Below are 16,043 nucleotides of genomic sequence, written 5' to 3'. Positions count from 1 at the left end.
GAAATAATAGTTGACGACTTCTGAAATCTGGGAAGGGGTTTGGATATTCAAGTTCATGGAGCTCATAGATTACCAATCAAAATAATCTTAAGAGCCCTCCTCCATTCTTCTGCATGTGGACATCCAGTTTTCTCAATGTTATTTGTTGAAGAGACTTATCTGTTTCCCATTGAGGGGTCTTGGCACCCATGTTGAGATCATTTACCTTGAGGAAATACAGTTCTTTTTTTCATTATTGGATTAGATTAAGAAAAATCTCTTCTTTTTTCAGCAGTTTGAAACTATGATAATGGAATGTTGGTGTTAATAGATTTACTTTTTAACCTCCAAACAGAGCAACATTTTGCAGATGTCGTACTTAGTGAAGAATTTCTTAACCTTGGCATTGAACAAGTGTGCAGCTTAATCTCAAGCGACAAACTTACCATATCCTCAGAAGAGAAGGTAAGTATATATTTCTTTTCCCAGTGTACATGATATAGTATTTTTCTTTTCTTTATTTCACTTTGTTTATAACTTGGTGATCCTGTATGTGTAGTGCCAGCCAGTGATCTTTGATCTGGAAGTTAAATTCAGCTAGTTGACTTGTTGATTATCTGTGTAAATTACTGTTTGTGCACTCCTTAGGAGGTTTCGTAAACTGTTAGGCATTAGAGTTTTGTACTTGACCTCTACAGCAAGAACTTGCACACTTCAGGCTGTCTAAAACAAATGCCTTTTGGGAACTGGGTTCCTTCCCACAGCTAGATGCAATATTTCTCAAACTAAAGTAATTTCACCATCATGTAAGTTGGAAAAAGTTGCCCTGGATGGCAAAGTTTAGCTCCTTCCAGACTGAACATCTGTGATTGTTCTCTTCCTTCAGACTGGTCCCCTGTTACTTACACCCCAAACCCTACCAGGGCTCTGCCCTCACTTCCAGAGCACTGTGCAGCTCCTTCATCTGCTTGTAGCCTCTGTCTCTCCACGTTTTGGGTTGCAGCCACCTGCACCTTTCCTATAGGTGGAGGGAGCAGCTTCTCTGAGTGGCTTTTTTCCCTTTGGGTGAGTTTTGTAGCCCATGGGAATCAGGGCACAAAAGTTTGTGAACACACTGTGTTTGGAGGAAGTAAAACTGGTGCCTTTTCTTTGTGTACTTTGCATCTGAAGTTGTGTAAACTTTAGTTCTGTTCTTTAAGGATATTCATTGCACCTGAAGGTAGAAAGACACATTTAGTCCAATCTTCACCATATGAAAAAATATCTGATAATTGGTTGTGAGATGTATAACCTTAGCACTCTAGAAATACAGAGGAGAGGAAGGCATTCCTAGTCACCTTTAGTAGACATGTATTGAGTGCCTGCCACATACCAGACACTGCCATAGAGTCTTAGGTACAAGATCAACAAAATAGAATTCTTGTCTCATAGATTAGAGGGACAGCCAGTAAATGATTATAGAATGCTGTAAAGGGTAATGTAGGAGCATTTGCTCTTTTTGTGAGGTGTGAGTATGGGAATGGGAGTTCAGCTTGGCCCAGATATATGATCCAAGTTTTTAAAAATGAGTATGAGTTTGCCATAGAAATGGGGATGGGTGAGAATGGGAAGGGCATTCCAGGTAGAACAGAACATGCAGATGTAAAGAGGTATGAGAGAATAATTGCATGCAGTTGGTTCAGTATGATTAGAGTTTAGAATATGTTTGGCAGAGTGGTAGGAAATAAGATGTGAAGATGACATAATAAAATGTCTTCTCAGCCATATTAAAGAAAATTGACTTCATCCTACTGATGAAAACCTCTAAAAGGTTTTAAGCAGTAGGAGAATACTATCATACCTGCATTATAGAAATGAAGGCTCTTCTGGTTTTCTATTGCTGCATAACAAGCCACCCTGAAATAATAGTGACATAAAACAATACCATTTTATTATGCTTACAATTCTGTGGGCAGAATTCATGCAGGGTCTATAGGGAGAGCTTATCCCTATGCTACAGTGTCAGGGGCTTCAGCTGGGATAGCTTGAATGGCTGGTATGATTCTACTGGAGGAATATACGTGGGACTTTAGCCCTCCTGCACATTGCATTAACATCTGGCTTCTCTCAAATGAGCATTTCAAGGCTTCCTATGACTCGGTGTCAGAAGTCATGCAGTGCCACTTCCACCATATTCTATTGGTTATACAAAGCCAGCGTAGTTTCTCTGTGGGAGGTTACCTCATAAGGTGTGGATAGCAGGAGATGTCATTTATTAGGGGATCATCTTTGGAGGCTATCTATCACATCAGTGATGTGCAGAATGGACCAAAAGTGGCTTGGGGGTAAGGTAGGAGGATGTTGAAGCCATACCCATGAGCAATAGGATCTGATGGAGAATGGTAGAAATGGGTAGAGAAGAGAAGACAGAACCAAGAAATAGTAGGTAGAATTCACAGACTCTTCATCCCTAGCGTCTGGCACATAGAGGCATTTGGTAAATATTTGTTGACTGAATGAATTAATATATTCTACTGTGACAAAAGAGAATTCTAATCTGTTCTGCACACTCTCAGTTTAGAAGTGTATGGTCCAACATTTGTTTGTAAACCTAGAGAAAAAGCCAAAGATGAGTTGTTTTTAAGGGTACATGATTTTCATTCCAAAATATCACTTTGATTTATTATTTGGGGTGCTTTATTCCAAAGGGACTTGAGATTTAAATCTAGGCAAATAGAACCAAATTCAACTTGGAAATGTTATCATAGCTACCACTCAGGTTCAAGATTTGCTAATGTATTTGGTGAAAGGCAGAGTAAATACCAAGTGAAAAGTACTCACTAAATATCTAAAAGTACTATTAAAGTACTTATTAAATTAAATATACAGCTACCATATGACCCAGCAATCCCATTTCTGGGTATATAACCAAAGGAAATGAAAACAGGATATCAAAGAGGTATTTGCATTCTCATGTTCATTGCAGCATTGTCCACAATAGCCAGGATAATGGAAACAACTTAGAGTCCATCAACAGATGAATGGATAAAGAAGATGTGGTGTATGTATACAATGGAATATTGTTTAACCATGAGAAAAAAGGAACTACTACCTACTGTGACAACATGGATGGACCTTGAGAGCATTATGCTAAGTGAAATAAGACAGAAGGCCAAATACTATATGACATCACTTGTATAAGGAATCTAAATGAAGTTGAACTCATAGAAACAGTAGAGTGAAGGTTATAAGGAGTTGGGTAGTAAGGGCAATGGGGAGATGTTGGTCAGTGTACAAACTTCCAGTTATAAAAAAATGAATAAGTTCTGGCGATCTAATGTACAGCATGGTGATGTAGTTAACAATACTGTATTAAATACTTGAAAGTTGCTAAGAGAGTACATCTTAAATGTTTTTGCCACAAAAAAAGAAATGGCAATTATGTGACATGATGGAGGTATTGGCTAAAGCTATGGTGGTAATTATTTTGCAGTATATAAATATATCAGATCAATACTTTAAGATTGTATACTTTAAACTTACACAATGTTATCTGTCAATTATATCTCAGTAAATCTAGAAAAAATATTTATTAAATACCAAATGGAAAAAGGAAAGAATTTGAGTGAATGGCTTTTTTTTTTTTTTTAAATATATCTTTATTGATTTCAAAGAGAGGAAGGGAGAGGGGGAGAGAGAGACAGAAACATCAGTGATGAGAGAGCCATCCTTGATCGGCTGGCTGCCTCCTGCACGCCCCTGACTGGGAATCAAGCCTGCAACCCGGGCATGTGCCCTGACCGGGAATCAAACCGTGATCTTCTGGATCCTAGGTCGACGCTCAACTGCTGAGCCACGTCTGGCTGGGCAGTAAATGGCTTTTTAAGTATATCACAAGTCAGGATTTTGAAAAACATTGAGCCATGGGTTAAACTTGGATGTATTAGCAAAAGTTGTGTTATGAAATGTCGTCTCATCATATTTTATTCCGTTGCCTTGATACATAACTCATTACCCTTTTCCCCGTATTTTCCACAAGGTGTTTGAAGCAGTAATAGCTTGGGTGAACCATGATAAAGATGTAAGGCAAGAATTTATGGCTCGGCTGATGGAACATGTACGGTTACCTTTGCTCCCTCGGGAATATTTAGTTCAGGTAAAAGTATATGCAAAATACGTGAATACACGTAGCAGCATATCACTGGGCTGACTACAGGTAGATCCCTGTTACAAAATGGGTAAGAGTTACAGGGTACTGACTGATCCATGGGCCGCAGGACAGAGGGCCGTAAAGGCACCTGTTGTCCTTGGCTGCTGCTTTCTCTTAGGCCATCCCCAGTCTTAGAAATTTGTTTGCCCTGTTTCTGATTGGGTAAGCAAGTACTAGAGCTTATCAACTCAGTATTTGAGGTCATTTAAGTAAACCCCTGTGGCTCTGCCCCACTGCTCTGCATCTTTGTTTTCCTTTGATAGCCTCTTCTGATTGCCCTACAGAAATGGCATTTTGACATTCTATACCAGCACTGTTTAATTCTACTTCGTAATTTCACAGTGGCAGGCCTTTGATTGTTATCTTTATTTCTAAGCTGAGGAAAACCAGGTTATTTGAAATAAATAGGTATAAATGGATCTTTAGTAGTCTCTAAACAAATTATAAATTTCCTTTTTTATTATTATCATCCTACTAGGAACATTTCCACATTTTTATAATTGAAACCATCTGAGGAAATATTTCTCAGAGCCTCATTATTTTTTGTGATCTGTGTAATCATTAGTACTCTGCTGTTAAGAAAATGAAGAGAAAAAACCTGTTCTGCGTTTGAGGTCAGGGATAGCAAAGACAAGACTTAATTGTGGTGTAGGCCCATTGTTATAAAGTATTTTTAATCCCTTTCCTGGATATTTTATTTGCCATCTTGCGTTTGAAACACATAGCCTTTAATGTATTAGTATTGCCTACCCCACATGAAGGACTCTGCTACGTTTTTTTCTTGTTTTTCATACTATTTAGCTTGATGTTTAAAGATAAGAAATAGGTGGATATAATATTATCTAAAGATTATTCTATAGCTGATATTGAGTATATAATTTTCATTACTGTTCTTTATTACTTATACATGTTTTTCTCTGCAGACCAGATACTTGAGCATTTTTTGGCTTCATTTATTTTTCTCTTAGTGATACTCTAACTGTAACTTTTAGTTTGAATTAGAGAGGACAGTTACTTGCTTTTTTCCTCCTCTTTACTATTGTTTGTTAGTTTTATTATGAAATAGCTGTCCCCTCATGGGGTTGTGTGGTTTCTTCTCACAGAGGGTGGAAGAGGAAGCACTGGTCAAGAATAGCAGTGCTTGCAAAGATTACCTCATCGAAGCCATGAAGTATCATTTGCTGCCAACAGAGCAGCGTATACTAATGAAGAGTGTCCGGACCCGGCTGAGGACACCCATGAACCTTCCCAAAGTAGGATCTATTGTTCATACTTGTTACCTCATCCGAAAGGCTCTTAGTGAGGCTGTTAATATTTTTACTCATCTGGATTTCCATGCTTTACTGTTTTAGTTTCCCTGCAACAGACAATGTACCTAGGAATTCATTTCTGTGTATATAATTCAACTTCTCTATTAATTTTGTCTCTGGAGGGTGGGGATTGTTTGGTTCATTTAATTTTTATTAGCTGCATGATGTTACTCTTCTGGAATAGAAGGCAGCTGATTTTTGTCCCTTTAGAGTTTTATTACCTCTAGTTATAGTGGAAAGGAAAATCAAACTAGAAAAAAAAGATTTTTTTGTAAGCTACCTGGGTTGGATGATAACTGAAAACCAAGTAATTTCACAGAATTACATGTTAGAACTAAGAATGATAAAGCAGCTTCTTTAGTTCATTTCCATCCTATTCCCTGCTGTATGCTATTTGATGGTTTATCCACACATCGTATGTCACCATTTCAGTGTAGATCTCCCATATGACTTTCCAGATCTCCAGTGTTCATGTTTTCCTGTGTGAAAGTTTTCATATTCTACCTTTTATATTTTTAGTTGAAGCCATTCGTGTCTTACTGTTTAAAATTTCCTTATGGAATAACTCCTCAGTTCTGTCTCTCTGTTTGCAATTCCTTCTCTCTTTGCCTCTTTATGGTACTAGAAGACCAACACTCTAAGTGCCATTTTGTGTATGGTCTAAGATTGATCCATGATATAATGCTTTTATTTATGTATTTTTTAGCTCTTGTGTGTGTTTGGGGCAATGATGGATGAAGAAATAAGAATCTGCTATCCATTGTTTTCTTACCTCATCTTTAGTTACTAATCCTTTCCATTAAATTATGTCCTTTAAATTCTTTCACTTTAATGTTTTTATTTAGTGTTTTTTTCAAGTTTTGTTTTTGGAATCTACATTTTTAATTGCTTCAAATTTGTATCAGTATGGTATCATTTTTTTCTGTTTTGCCCAGTGTTAACAATAGTTCTCAATTTAGAACTAACAGCATATTTTGCCAGCGTGCTGTTTACTTTTTTTAGATCATTAGTAAATATTTTAATTTAGGATGGACCTCAACACTCTCCCTGGTGACAACGCATTTGAAATATTCACTCACTGACGTAGGCCATTTATAGAAAATTTCAGTCCATATGATTATGTATATTATCTAAGCCAAAAATAAGTGATTTGGCGTATAATGTCTGATGAGATTCAGGATGAAGTAGATTCTAATTTGGCATGATTTTTTTAAACATCCCTCTGTGTGTTACTCATCATTTTGTTGGATCCTAGAAGTTTGAATGCTTTTCTCAAATTATTCTAAATTTTTACTGACAATTATTATCACTTTAAAGGTATTTACAAGGCATTCACTTCCTACCCTGTTTTGAAAATTGGTATTTGCCTTTTTTAAATTTTCTGATCTCTCCTCAGTTCTCCAAGATTTTTCAAAAATAATTGTAAGTGACTCAGTAAGTACATTAGCTAGTTCCCTTAACACCTTAGTATGCATGCCATCTGGGTCTGCTTATTTAATAAATGTTTACATTTTCCAAATACCCTTTTACCTGCTTTTATAAGTAGCCATCTTTATAAGTCTTCATTACTTCATATTTGTCCATATTATTTGGTGTTAGTTTTTGCTCTTAAAAAAACAGGTTTATAAAAAGTGTTCATAGTCTTAGCTCATTTAAGTGACCATTTCTTTTATGCTAGTCTTTTCAGCTTCCTTCTAAATAGTTTGCTTTATCTTTAATACTTTTAAAATAGTTCATCTTTATAAAAGATCTCTCTTAACTTGTATATTCCCTCTTCTGGAATTTTTAGCTTATCCTTAGCTATGCTGCAGAGACTTTTGGGGTGAAAACTAATTCTTTTTTAATTTCTGGAATAAACATGTCACTTTTGAAACCTCCTAAAGTTCTTGGCAAAATCCTGTCACGCATTTGATTTTCTCCTTTGCAGAGGGGTGATCGTCTATTAAGTTGACATTGTTTCTGGGCTTTTCTGGTTGTGGCTTTGGAGTGGCCTTTCCAAGTGTATTATACCTTTGGATCTCTCAATTCTTTAGCTTTTATTTTGTGGTGGTTATGCTGATCCATGAAGATTCTCTTTTATTCTGCTTCTCAGGGTGGCTAGGAAGGAGGAGCAGCAGAAGTGTCAGAGAGCAGTGAGCTGCACTATTGCTTTGACTCTGCATTTGCATGATCCGTCTCAAAATTTATTTACCTACATCTATTTTTGAAAAGGTGCTTGGGTTAGATGCTCTTTCAACAGCACTATTTGTCATTTTAGAGTGGTTATATTCAAGATTAATTCTAAGTACATAGGTAAGAATGAAACAAAGATTGATTTCTTATGCTTACATATTTCATAGTAGTGATGCATTTTTTTATAGTAATGATAAGTTAGATCAGGCAAACTGTGGCATTAGTGCTAATGAAAGTATTGCAACGTTTTGATAATATTTCTACCACAACAGTGACTTAGTACTTTTTATATCAGGCTCTGATTCTGTGGACTCATGCTAATTTGCATGAATGATTTTTCTTTATATCTCAAACACTAGTTTTGCATCTTCAATAAACAGTAATGGGATTGTGTAAGGCACTCTTGGATTTGGACATCATAATGAAAAACTATACGTTTTGCTACTGTACTTTATTGTTAGCTTCTTTTTCTCTTTGGAATCTGTATTTTTACAACTGCTATCATATTATTTCTCTGTATATATTTTTTATGTTTTACTCAGGGTATTTATTGAGATTTACAACTGGAAAATTATGGCACTTGATTTTTTTAGGGGACAATTTTTTAAACTAATATTTGCTAGGTGAGGAAAATAAAAGAATAAAGTCCAGTTGGTCTACATTTCAGGATAATCGCTTGAATTTGTTTAACTCCCTACCCCTTGCCTTTCTTAAACATGTCACATTTAACTTTTTCATACATAAGGTCTTCCCAGGTTTCTATTCCTTTAAATTAGCATAAGCAGTTTGGTGTTTTTCAAATGAGATCGGGTATCTCTTACAAATAACTGGGGTGTCAGAGTCATGGGTACCTCTTTTGATGGTAGTAGCACAGTGGTTTTTAGCAGTCTTGATCTCATGCAAATATCCCTGCTCTCTGGTCTTCCCATTAAACATTCTTCTTTGTCCCTGTTCTCTCTGACTCCTGGAGTCCTAAACCCTTACCTCATTTTTCTTCTCTTGAGTGAATGAAGGACAGATATTACTACTCTTCTCTATACTCAGTAGCACATTTTCCCTTCCATCCTCATTTTGATGTTGCAAAAATGAGCTATTACATGGAAATCATGAGATTCAAAGCTTAAGAATCAAGAAATCTAATCAACCAGTATTATTTCTCAAGGATTATTTTGAAAAGTATCCCCTTCAAAAATATTTTTGGTTGATCTTTATCAGAGATAATAACCAGGCCTCTGTCAACTATTTAAACACCCAGCAGAGTTTAGAAGTTTAAACAGGTAGATCTTACATAAATCTCTACATACAAGGTTCATCTCACTGTGTATTTTACTTCTGTGATTTTTTTTTTTTTACCCCTTTGACTATAGGATGGGAGGGTATTGCAGATTTCTTTGTTAATTCTTTCTCTTATTTTCATTCAACACTAGAAGAGTGGCAGATCTGGGGGAAAAAATCATATAATTGGCCTATTTTTAGCCTTTTTAAGACCTTTAAAATTCCTTCTATTCTTCAGTTAATAAATTACTAAAATAGGCTTCTTTATAGAAACTTGGGATTTACTCTGATTCAGGAATGGTGTTTTTTGTGTACACATCTTTCTGTAGTTCTAAGTTCAGGTAGGTCATTGCTCAGTCAAGGTTGCAAGCCTCCCCTTTATGTAAGTGTCATTCCATCTTTTGTTTGTCTTGATTTTTTTGTTTCTTTTGAACATCTGTTTTTTCTATCATCCCCTCATCTTTCCCTCAAGGTCCTTTGCCATTCTTTACAGTATTTTGTACACGACATCATTAACTTTTATGTTCTTCTGATTTGAAGGCTGTGTTTTCAGTGTTGCCAAAGAGTTCCTGTATGTAATGTGTCAGTAAAAGACACATTAACTACTAAATTACATCTATCTCACAAGGTTCTACCCTCTCCCGGAAGCTTTCACCAAATTATGGCAATGTTTCATTTTCTGATCAGCAGTAGCAGTTAAAGCCTGTAGCAATCATATAGCTTTTTGGTCACATATAATTGTATATTGTTCTTGAATTACTTTATGCGTCTTATCCTCCTGTAAACTCTTGGGGGGTAGAGACCATGTCTTATATTTCTTGTGTGTAATAATGCCTAGCACAGTTCTGGATAAATACAGATGATAGGCACTTAGTAAAATGGTTGTTGAACTGAGTTGAATTGAAGAAACCTATAGACCTCATTTATTCTTAGCACTAGATTATTGTGCATTTATTCATTCATTATGATTTCTAGCATTTCCATTATCTGTCCTATTGGTTTATTTGTGGGGCATCAAGGGAGGTCTTTTTACTGGACATCCAGGAATCTGTGCTCTCTTGTGAATTCCAGTTCAACTTCTCTTCCTTTTTCAATAGTGTTTTTCCCCCCTTCTTTCATTTTTCTTTTAATACCCTTATTGTCCTTGTCACTTCACCTACCCACTAACACAAATTTCACTTCTGTGTGCTCTCCTAGATTGTGGAGATCTAATCCCTTGATAGTTACAAGGTCAGGATCTGGTTTATAGCAAGCCCTATGACATACTGCAGCCTTGCCAGTGCTGACTGCCTGCTGTTTTTTGGCTTAAATACTGCTTTTGCTTGAAGGATCAGAAACTTATTTTAGTTTCTGAAATCCTTATTTTTGACTAAATGTGCTACAGAATAGAATTGTAGTTCTAACCTGTGCCCCTTTGTTGATGTTTATTAAATGTTGATTAGGTGATTGTTATCCCCCAGCTCGCCCTGCCATCTTCATCCTAACACTCTCCACATCAGTGTCTTTGTAAGACATTTTAAATTCCACAATGTGCAGTGGTTGTTCGTTCAAGTGCTTACATTTCTGCCCTTCCAGTTGATGGTGGTGGTTGGGGGTCAAGCACCAAAGGCTATCAGAAGTGTGGAATGCTACGACTTTAAAGAAGAACGGTGGCACCAAGTAGCAGAATTGCCTTCCAGGAGATGCAGGGCAGGTAAGCAGTTCCCTTCTGCTGGGTTATTGGGAGCTTCTCTCTCAGGTCTTATTTTATTAATTAGAAGAATCTTTATTAGAAAAGCTTTGATAAATTGTCTATGTGGTTAAACAGCAATTCAGGAGCCTCATACAACTCATTCATGGGGATAGCTGCTCTGTCTGCATCTTTATAAATCTTTCTGATTCTCTAGTGTAAGGTGCAGTAGCTAGCGATTTGCTGGATATTTTCTTAATTACCTTTGCTGGCATGTTGAGAAAGAATTCTTTAGATTGGGACCTTTAGTTCTAAGAGATTCCCAACTTAGCTATAAGCCACAGTTGCCCTCTTCCAGGTATCCATTTTATAAGCATTTGTTAAAATAGACCTTATTTAGCAAAACTGCAATCAGAAAAGGCAATTGAAAACTCTAAAATCCTTCCTGGGGCACAAACTTGGGTCCATTATTCATAGCTCCCATAGCAAAATGAATTCTTAGTGTAATAGAACATTTCTCTCTATTACTTTAGAGAGTAGTACTCTAGTATTACTTTAACAATACATCTTGGAGATTAATACATATCAGTGTAGAGTTACCTCATTCTTTAAGAGCTGTCTAATATTTTTTGGTGGGTCTGGATGTAGTATAATTTTTACTGGTTTAGAATTGAACATTAAAATTGTTTTTAATACTATGTTATAAACAGTGCTACAATGAATTTCTTAATACATGCATCATTGTGTACATACGCTTATATGTCATAGCAGGATAAAACTCTAGAACTGGAATTACTAATTTATTTTTTAAAATTTTATTATTGTTTAAAATATTACAGATGTCCCTTTTTCTCCCCAATGACCCATTCCACCCCGTTCCTTCCCCCTCCCCAGTCCCTCTCCCCACCATTGTCTGTGTCCTTGGGTTGTGCATATATGCATATAAATTCTTTGATTACTCTCTCCCCCTCCACCCACCCGCCCTTCTCCATCCCTCTGACATTCATCAGTCTCATCTATGCTTCCATGTCATTGAATCTAATCTGTTCATCAGTTTATTAAGTTCTTTAGATTCCACATATAAGCGAGATGATGTGATATTTGTCTTTCGCTGCCTGGCTTATTTCACTTAGCATAATATTCTCCAGGTCCATACATACTGACCCAAAGGGTACGAGATGATTCTTCTTTACAGCTGCGTAGTATTCCATGATGTAAATGTCCCACAGCTTTTTTATCCACTCATCTACTGATGGGCACTTGGGCTGTTTCCAGATCTTAGCTGGAATTACTAATTTAAAAGGTATCCTAAGAGGATACACCATTTATTACACTAACATTAAAATATGAGGATACCAGTCTCCTTACATTCCTGACAACACTTTGTAATTAAATATTTTGGGTTTTACCAATCTAATAGGTGATAAATGCAACCTCACTTTAGTTTGTACTTCTTTTATTAGGAGAAAAGTTAAACATTTTTCTGAATTGTCAGCTCATGATTTTTTTGCAATTTTATTATAGTTTTATTGATTTGACAGATATATTTATATGTTAAGGAAAGTAGCCTTTTTGTTTATCATATGTGCTTTGAACGTTTATTTGTATTAACCTTTTTTCTTTTAACTTAAGTTATTTTTGCCATGTAAAAATTTTTACCATTTTTTTACCATTTTATGAAGTACTGTATATCAGAGTTTTGTCTTTGGACTAAAGGATTTGTTTCTTGTGTAAAAAAGCCTGACTCCAAAATTGTGTGTGTGTGTGTGTACATAACATTTCTAAAAAACTTTATGTTGAAATAATTTTACACTTACAGAAGAATGATAATGATAGTACAGTGACTTCTGGTATACTCTTCCTGTCTTGCATAACTGAAACAATTAGTAAAACCAAGAAATCAGTATTGGTACATTACTGTTAACTAAACTGTAGACTTTATTCATATTCTACCAGTTTTTCCATTAATGTCCCTGTTGTTTCAGGATCTTACATTGCATTTTGTTGTCATATTTTTTTAGTGTCTCTGATCTGTGACATTTTCTTAGTCTTTCCTTGTCTTTCTTGCCCTTGATTCTTCTGACTAGTACTTGGTCAAGGATTTTGAAGAATCTCTCGCAATTTGGGGTTTGATGTTTTCTTATGATTAGATTGGGGTTACCAAGATTATTTCTGGTGACGTTGACCTTGATTACTTGGTTAAAGTAGTATCTGCCAGGCTTCTCCCCTATAACATTAAAAATGAATTTTTCTAGTATGTTTACAGTTGTATTTTTTATATTCATATAAAAAATATCTGGACCTTATTTTGGCATAAAAAGTAAAATGGGGATTTTGTTTTTTAATGGCTAGCCAGTTATCCCAACACCTTTTATTTTTATTTATTTATTTTAAATATATCTTTATTGATTTCAGAGAGAGGAAAGGAGAGGGAGAGAGAGAAACATCATTGATGAGAGAGTCATTGATCGGCTGCCTCCTGCATGCCCCCGACAGGGGATCAAGCCCACAACCCGGGCATGTGCCCTGACCGGAATCGAACCCCGATCGCCTAGATCCTAGGTGGATGCTCAACCGCTGAGCCACGCCTGGCTGGGCCCAACACCTTTTATTGACTAAGCTAGTCTACCTGCCTTTAGTCACTTGAAATGCTGCCTTTATGATATACTAAATTTCTACATTTACTTGGTTTTATTCTAAATTTTCTGTTCTATTTCATTGGTTTGTCTTGCGTCATGCATCAAAACAAAACAGTTTTAATTATTGTGCTTTATAATATGTTTTTAATATGTGATGGGACCAGTTATAGGACTAGTGATAGGACTCATGTCTTTATGTCTTCAGTAGATTTTTGACATTCATATGGTTTTGTATGTTTCTTGGCAAGTTTGTTCTTAGATATTTTATCTTTATTATTACTGATGGATATGGAATCTTCCATGATATTTATAATTGGTTTTTTAATTCATATCTGATTTCTGGTTGCAGGATCAGTTTTTCATTGCACCATAAGTTATGTAACTGGACCCATTTCATAGTCTACTGTTCATGAGTAAATGTTACCCTTTTTATGTCATCAGGCCCCCCCCCTTCACATTAGAGCTTATGCCCTTTAACTAACTGTAATCTTGGCTAAACTACTCCAACTTCTGGGAGCTTTGGTTCCCTGTAACTCTGGGGAGTGATCAATTCTTCTAGTTGAAACTCCTCTCCACCCAGACTGCTTGGTGGAGGGAATCTCACATCGTAGATTGATTCATTTTTTTTTTTTTTCATTGTCACTTGGTAAGCATACCATACTATCACTAAGATATGATAGAGTTTTGTTTTGCTTGTAGAGAAAATAAAGTGAATATTTCAGTGGCCCAGATTCCACAGTGAACAGTCCCAGTATTACTTACGATTTTGGATAAAGAACTACGCTGCTTGCTGAAATACGCTGCTTGCTGTGTCACTGCTCTCTGGCGCCCAGGCTCTCCCAGGAGGTCTACCACATTTTTTGCTATTGGGGATGCTCATGTGGTTGTCCTTAATCATTTGCTAGTTCTCTGCCTACTTAAACTGTGCATTGCCCACAGCTCTCCTCAGACATTCTCAATTTACCAGAAAATAGCCCGAGTATTCATTTCCTGATTGAACCAGGGACTGAAAAGTCATTCCTTTCCCTGACAGGGAGCTGCCAACACAGGCAGCTTCATTTGAACTGTAAAGAGTCTTGATGTCACATAAGGACTGCACACCCATGTATGTTTTGGGGACTGGAGGGATAAAGCACCAGAGAGTAAAGCAGTAGGGGCTAGTGGTGCACACCCTGAGTGATGACATGAAATAAAACACTGAGCTAGTCAGACACTTAGAGCTGGTGATTTCTGTTTTCTCCACAGGAATTCAGAGAACTGGGAGGCACAATGCCCACCCTCAAACTGGGCCAGCAACATAAACATTACAGAATTTAAGAACAAAAATGTGAACAATTTAAAGCAATGATATTGCGGACTGTATAAGATTTATTAACCTTAAATAGGTGTGTTTGCTGTAGGGTTTCAGGAGCTAGACGTAATTTGTTCAGGCAAAAGTGGTTTGGAGAAGGTCTCATAGAGATCTTGGAACTTTCACTGGGGCTTGAAACTTAAACACAAAATGGGCATTGAGAGGAGCTTCTCGCCCGTCCGGGCGTGGCTCAGCAGTTGAGCATTACCTAGGATCCAGGCGATAGGGGTTCGATTCCTGGTCAGGGCACATGCCCTGGTTGTGGGCTTGATCAGTGACTCTCTCATCATTGATGTTTCTATCTCTCTCTCTCCCTCTCCTTTCCTCTCTCTGAAATCAATAAAGATATATTTTTTTTAAAAAAAAAAAGAGAGGAGCTTCTCAGATAAGGACAACAGCATGAACAAGCTAAGAAGAGTGGAAAGGTGGTTGAAAACCTTAGTCTAGCATTATGGTTTCTCTGTCTAGGGATCACCTAACATCTTATTAGCCCCAGAGTCAGCACACTTTTTCTTACAGAATCAGAGAGTAAGTAGTTTAGGCTTTGTGGGTTATATGGTCTCTTACTAAAATGCCACTGTAGTGTGAAAACAGCCATAGACACTATATAAATGAATGGGTGGGGCTGTGTTCCAATGAAACTTTATTTATGGATGCTGAAACTTGAATTTCATATAATTTTTTATGTGTCACAGAACATTCTTTTTTTAAATTGTTTTTTAACCATTTAAATATGTAAAAATCATCCTTAGCTCATGGGTTCTACAAAAATAGCCGACAGGATCTAATTTACTGACTCCTGATTTAGCCCACTAACATGACAAGCTGGGAGTACATTCTGCAAATTAATTATAAACATGTAGAGTAGAAGATTTAAAATGGAAAGCCATGGGAGAAGTACACAGGTTAGAGGAGTTGGCTCATTATTTAAGTCTGTAAATAAGTCTTTGAAAAAGCTTAAGAGTCAAAATGCCATTGCATTTTTTAATAATCTTAGAAGGGAGGACAGTTTAGTTATTATAGAGTCTTGCTAATGAATAGTATTTCTTAGGACCTATTTATTCAGGATTCTCCTAAGAATAACATATTCTGACAACAGATATAGACATATTGGAAAGCATTCTTTAGGTAGTCGTGGTAGTTTGGTCACATTTTCATCATTAACTGCTGTATTTCTTTTGCAGGGATGGTCTACATGGCTGGGCTGGTTTTTGCTGTCGGTGGCTTTAATGGCTCCTTACGAGTCCGCACTGTGGATTCCTACGACCCTGTGAAAGATCAGTGGACCAGTGTTGCTAACATGCGAGACCGGAGAAGCACTCTAGGGGCTGCTGTATTAAATGGATTGTTATATGCTGTGGGAGGCTTTGATGGGAGCACAGGTGATTTCCTTTGCATTTTTTTCACATTGTTGTTAGAACTAACATAGTGATCACAGTTATAAAACATATCATGGCAC

At 36.6% G+C, this 16,043-nt stretch overlaps 1 protein-coding gene across 2 annotated transcripts in view; it reads left to right on the top strand.

Moving 5' to 3' along the window:
• KLHL2 (kelch like family member 2) overlaps positions 1-16,043 on the top strand; it is an 80,729-nt gene that overhangs the window by 54,789 nt on the left and 9,897 nt on the right. Inside the window, exons 6-10 of one of the 2 annotated variants that reach the window (XM_081136741.1) lie at positions 335-444; positions 3,998-4,114; positions 5,272-5,421; positions 10,501-10,618; positions 15,769-15,966. In XM_081136741.1, the coding sequence (XP_080992867.1) occupies positions 335-444; positions 3,998-4,114; positions 5,272-5,421; positions 10,501-10,618; positions 15,769-15,966 (693 nt within the window). The remainder of the gene's footprint in view (positions 1-334; positions 445-3,997; positions 4,115-5,271; positions 5,422-10,500; positions 10,619-15,768; positions 15,967-16,043) is intronic. The other variant, XM_081136742.1, reaches the window with a different exon arrangement.

The sequence above is a fragment of the Miniopterus schreibersii genome (assembly GCF_964146895.1).
Source record: "Miniopterus schreibersii genome assembly, chromosome: 4".
Lineage (NCBI taxonomy): Eukaryota > Metazoa > Chordata > Mammalia > Chiroptera > Miniopteridae > Miniopterus > Miniopterus schreibersii.
The sequence above is the reverse complement of the archived record's forward strand: the minus strand, read 5'-3'. Positions and strand labels throughout refer to the sequence as shown.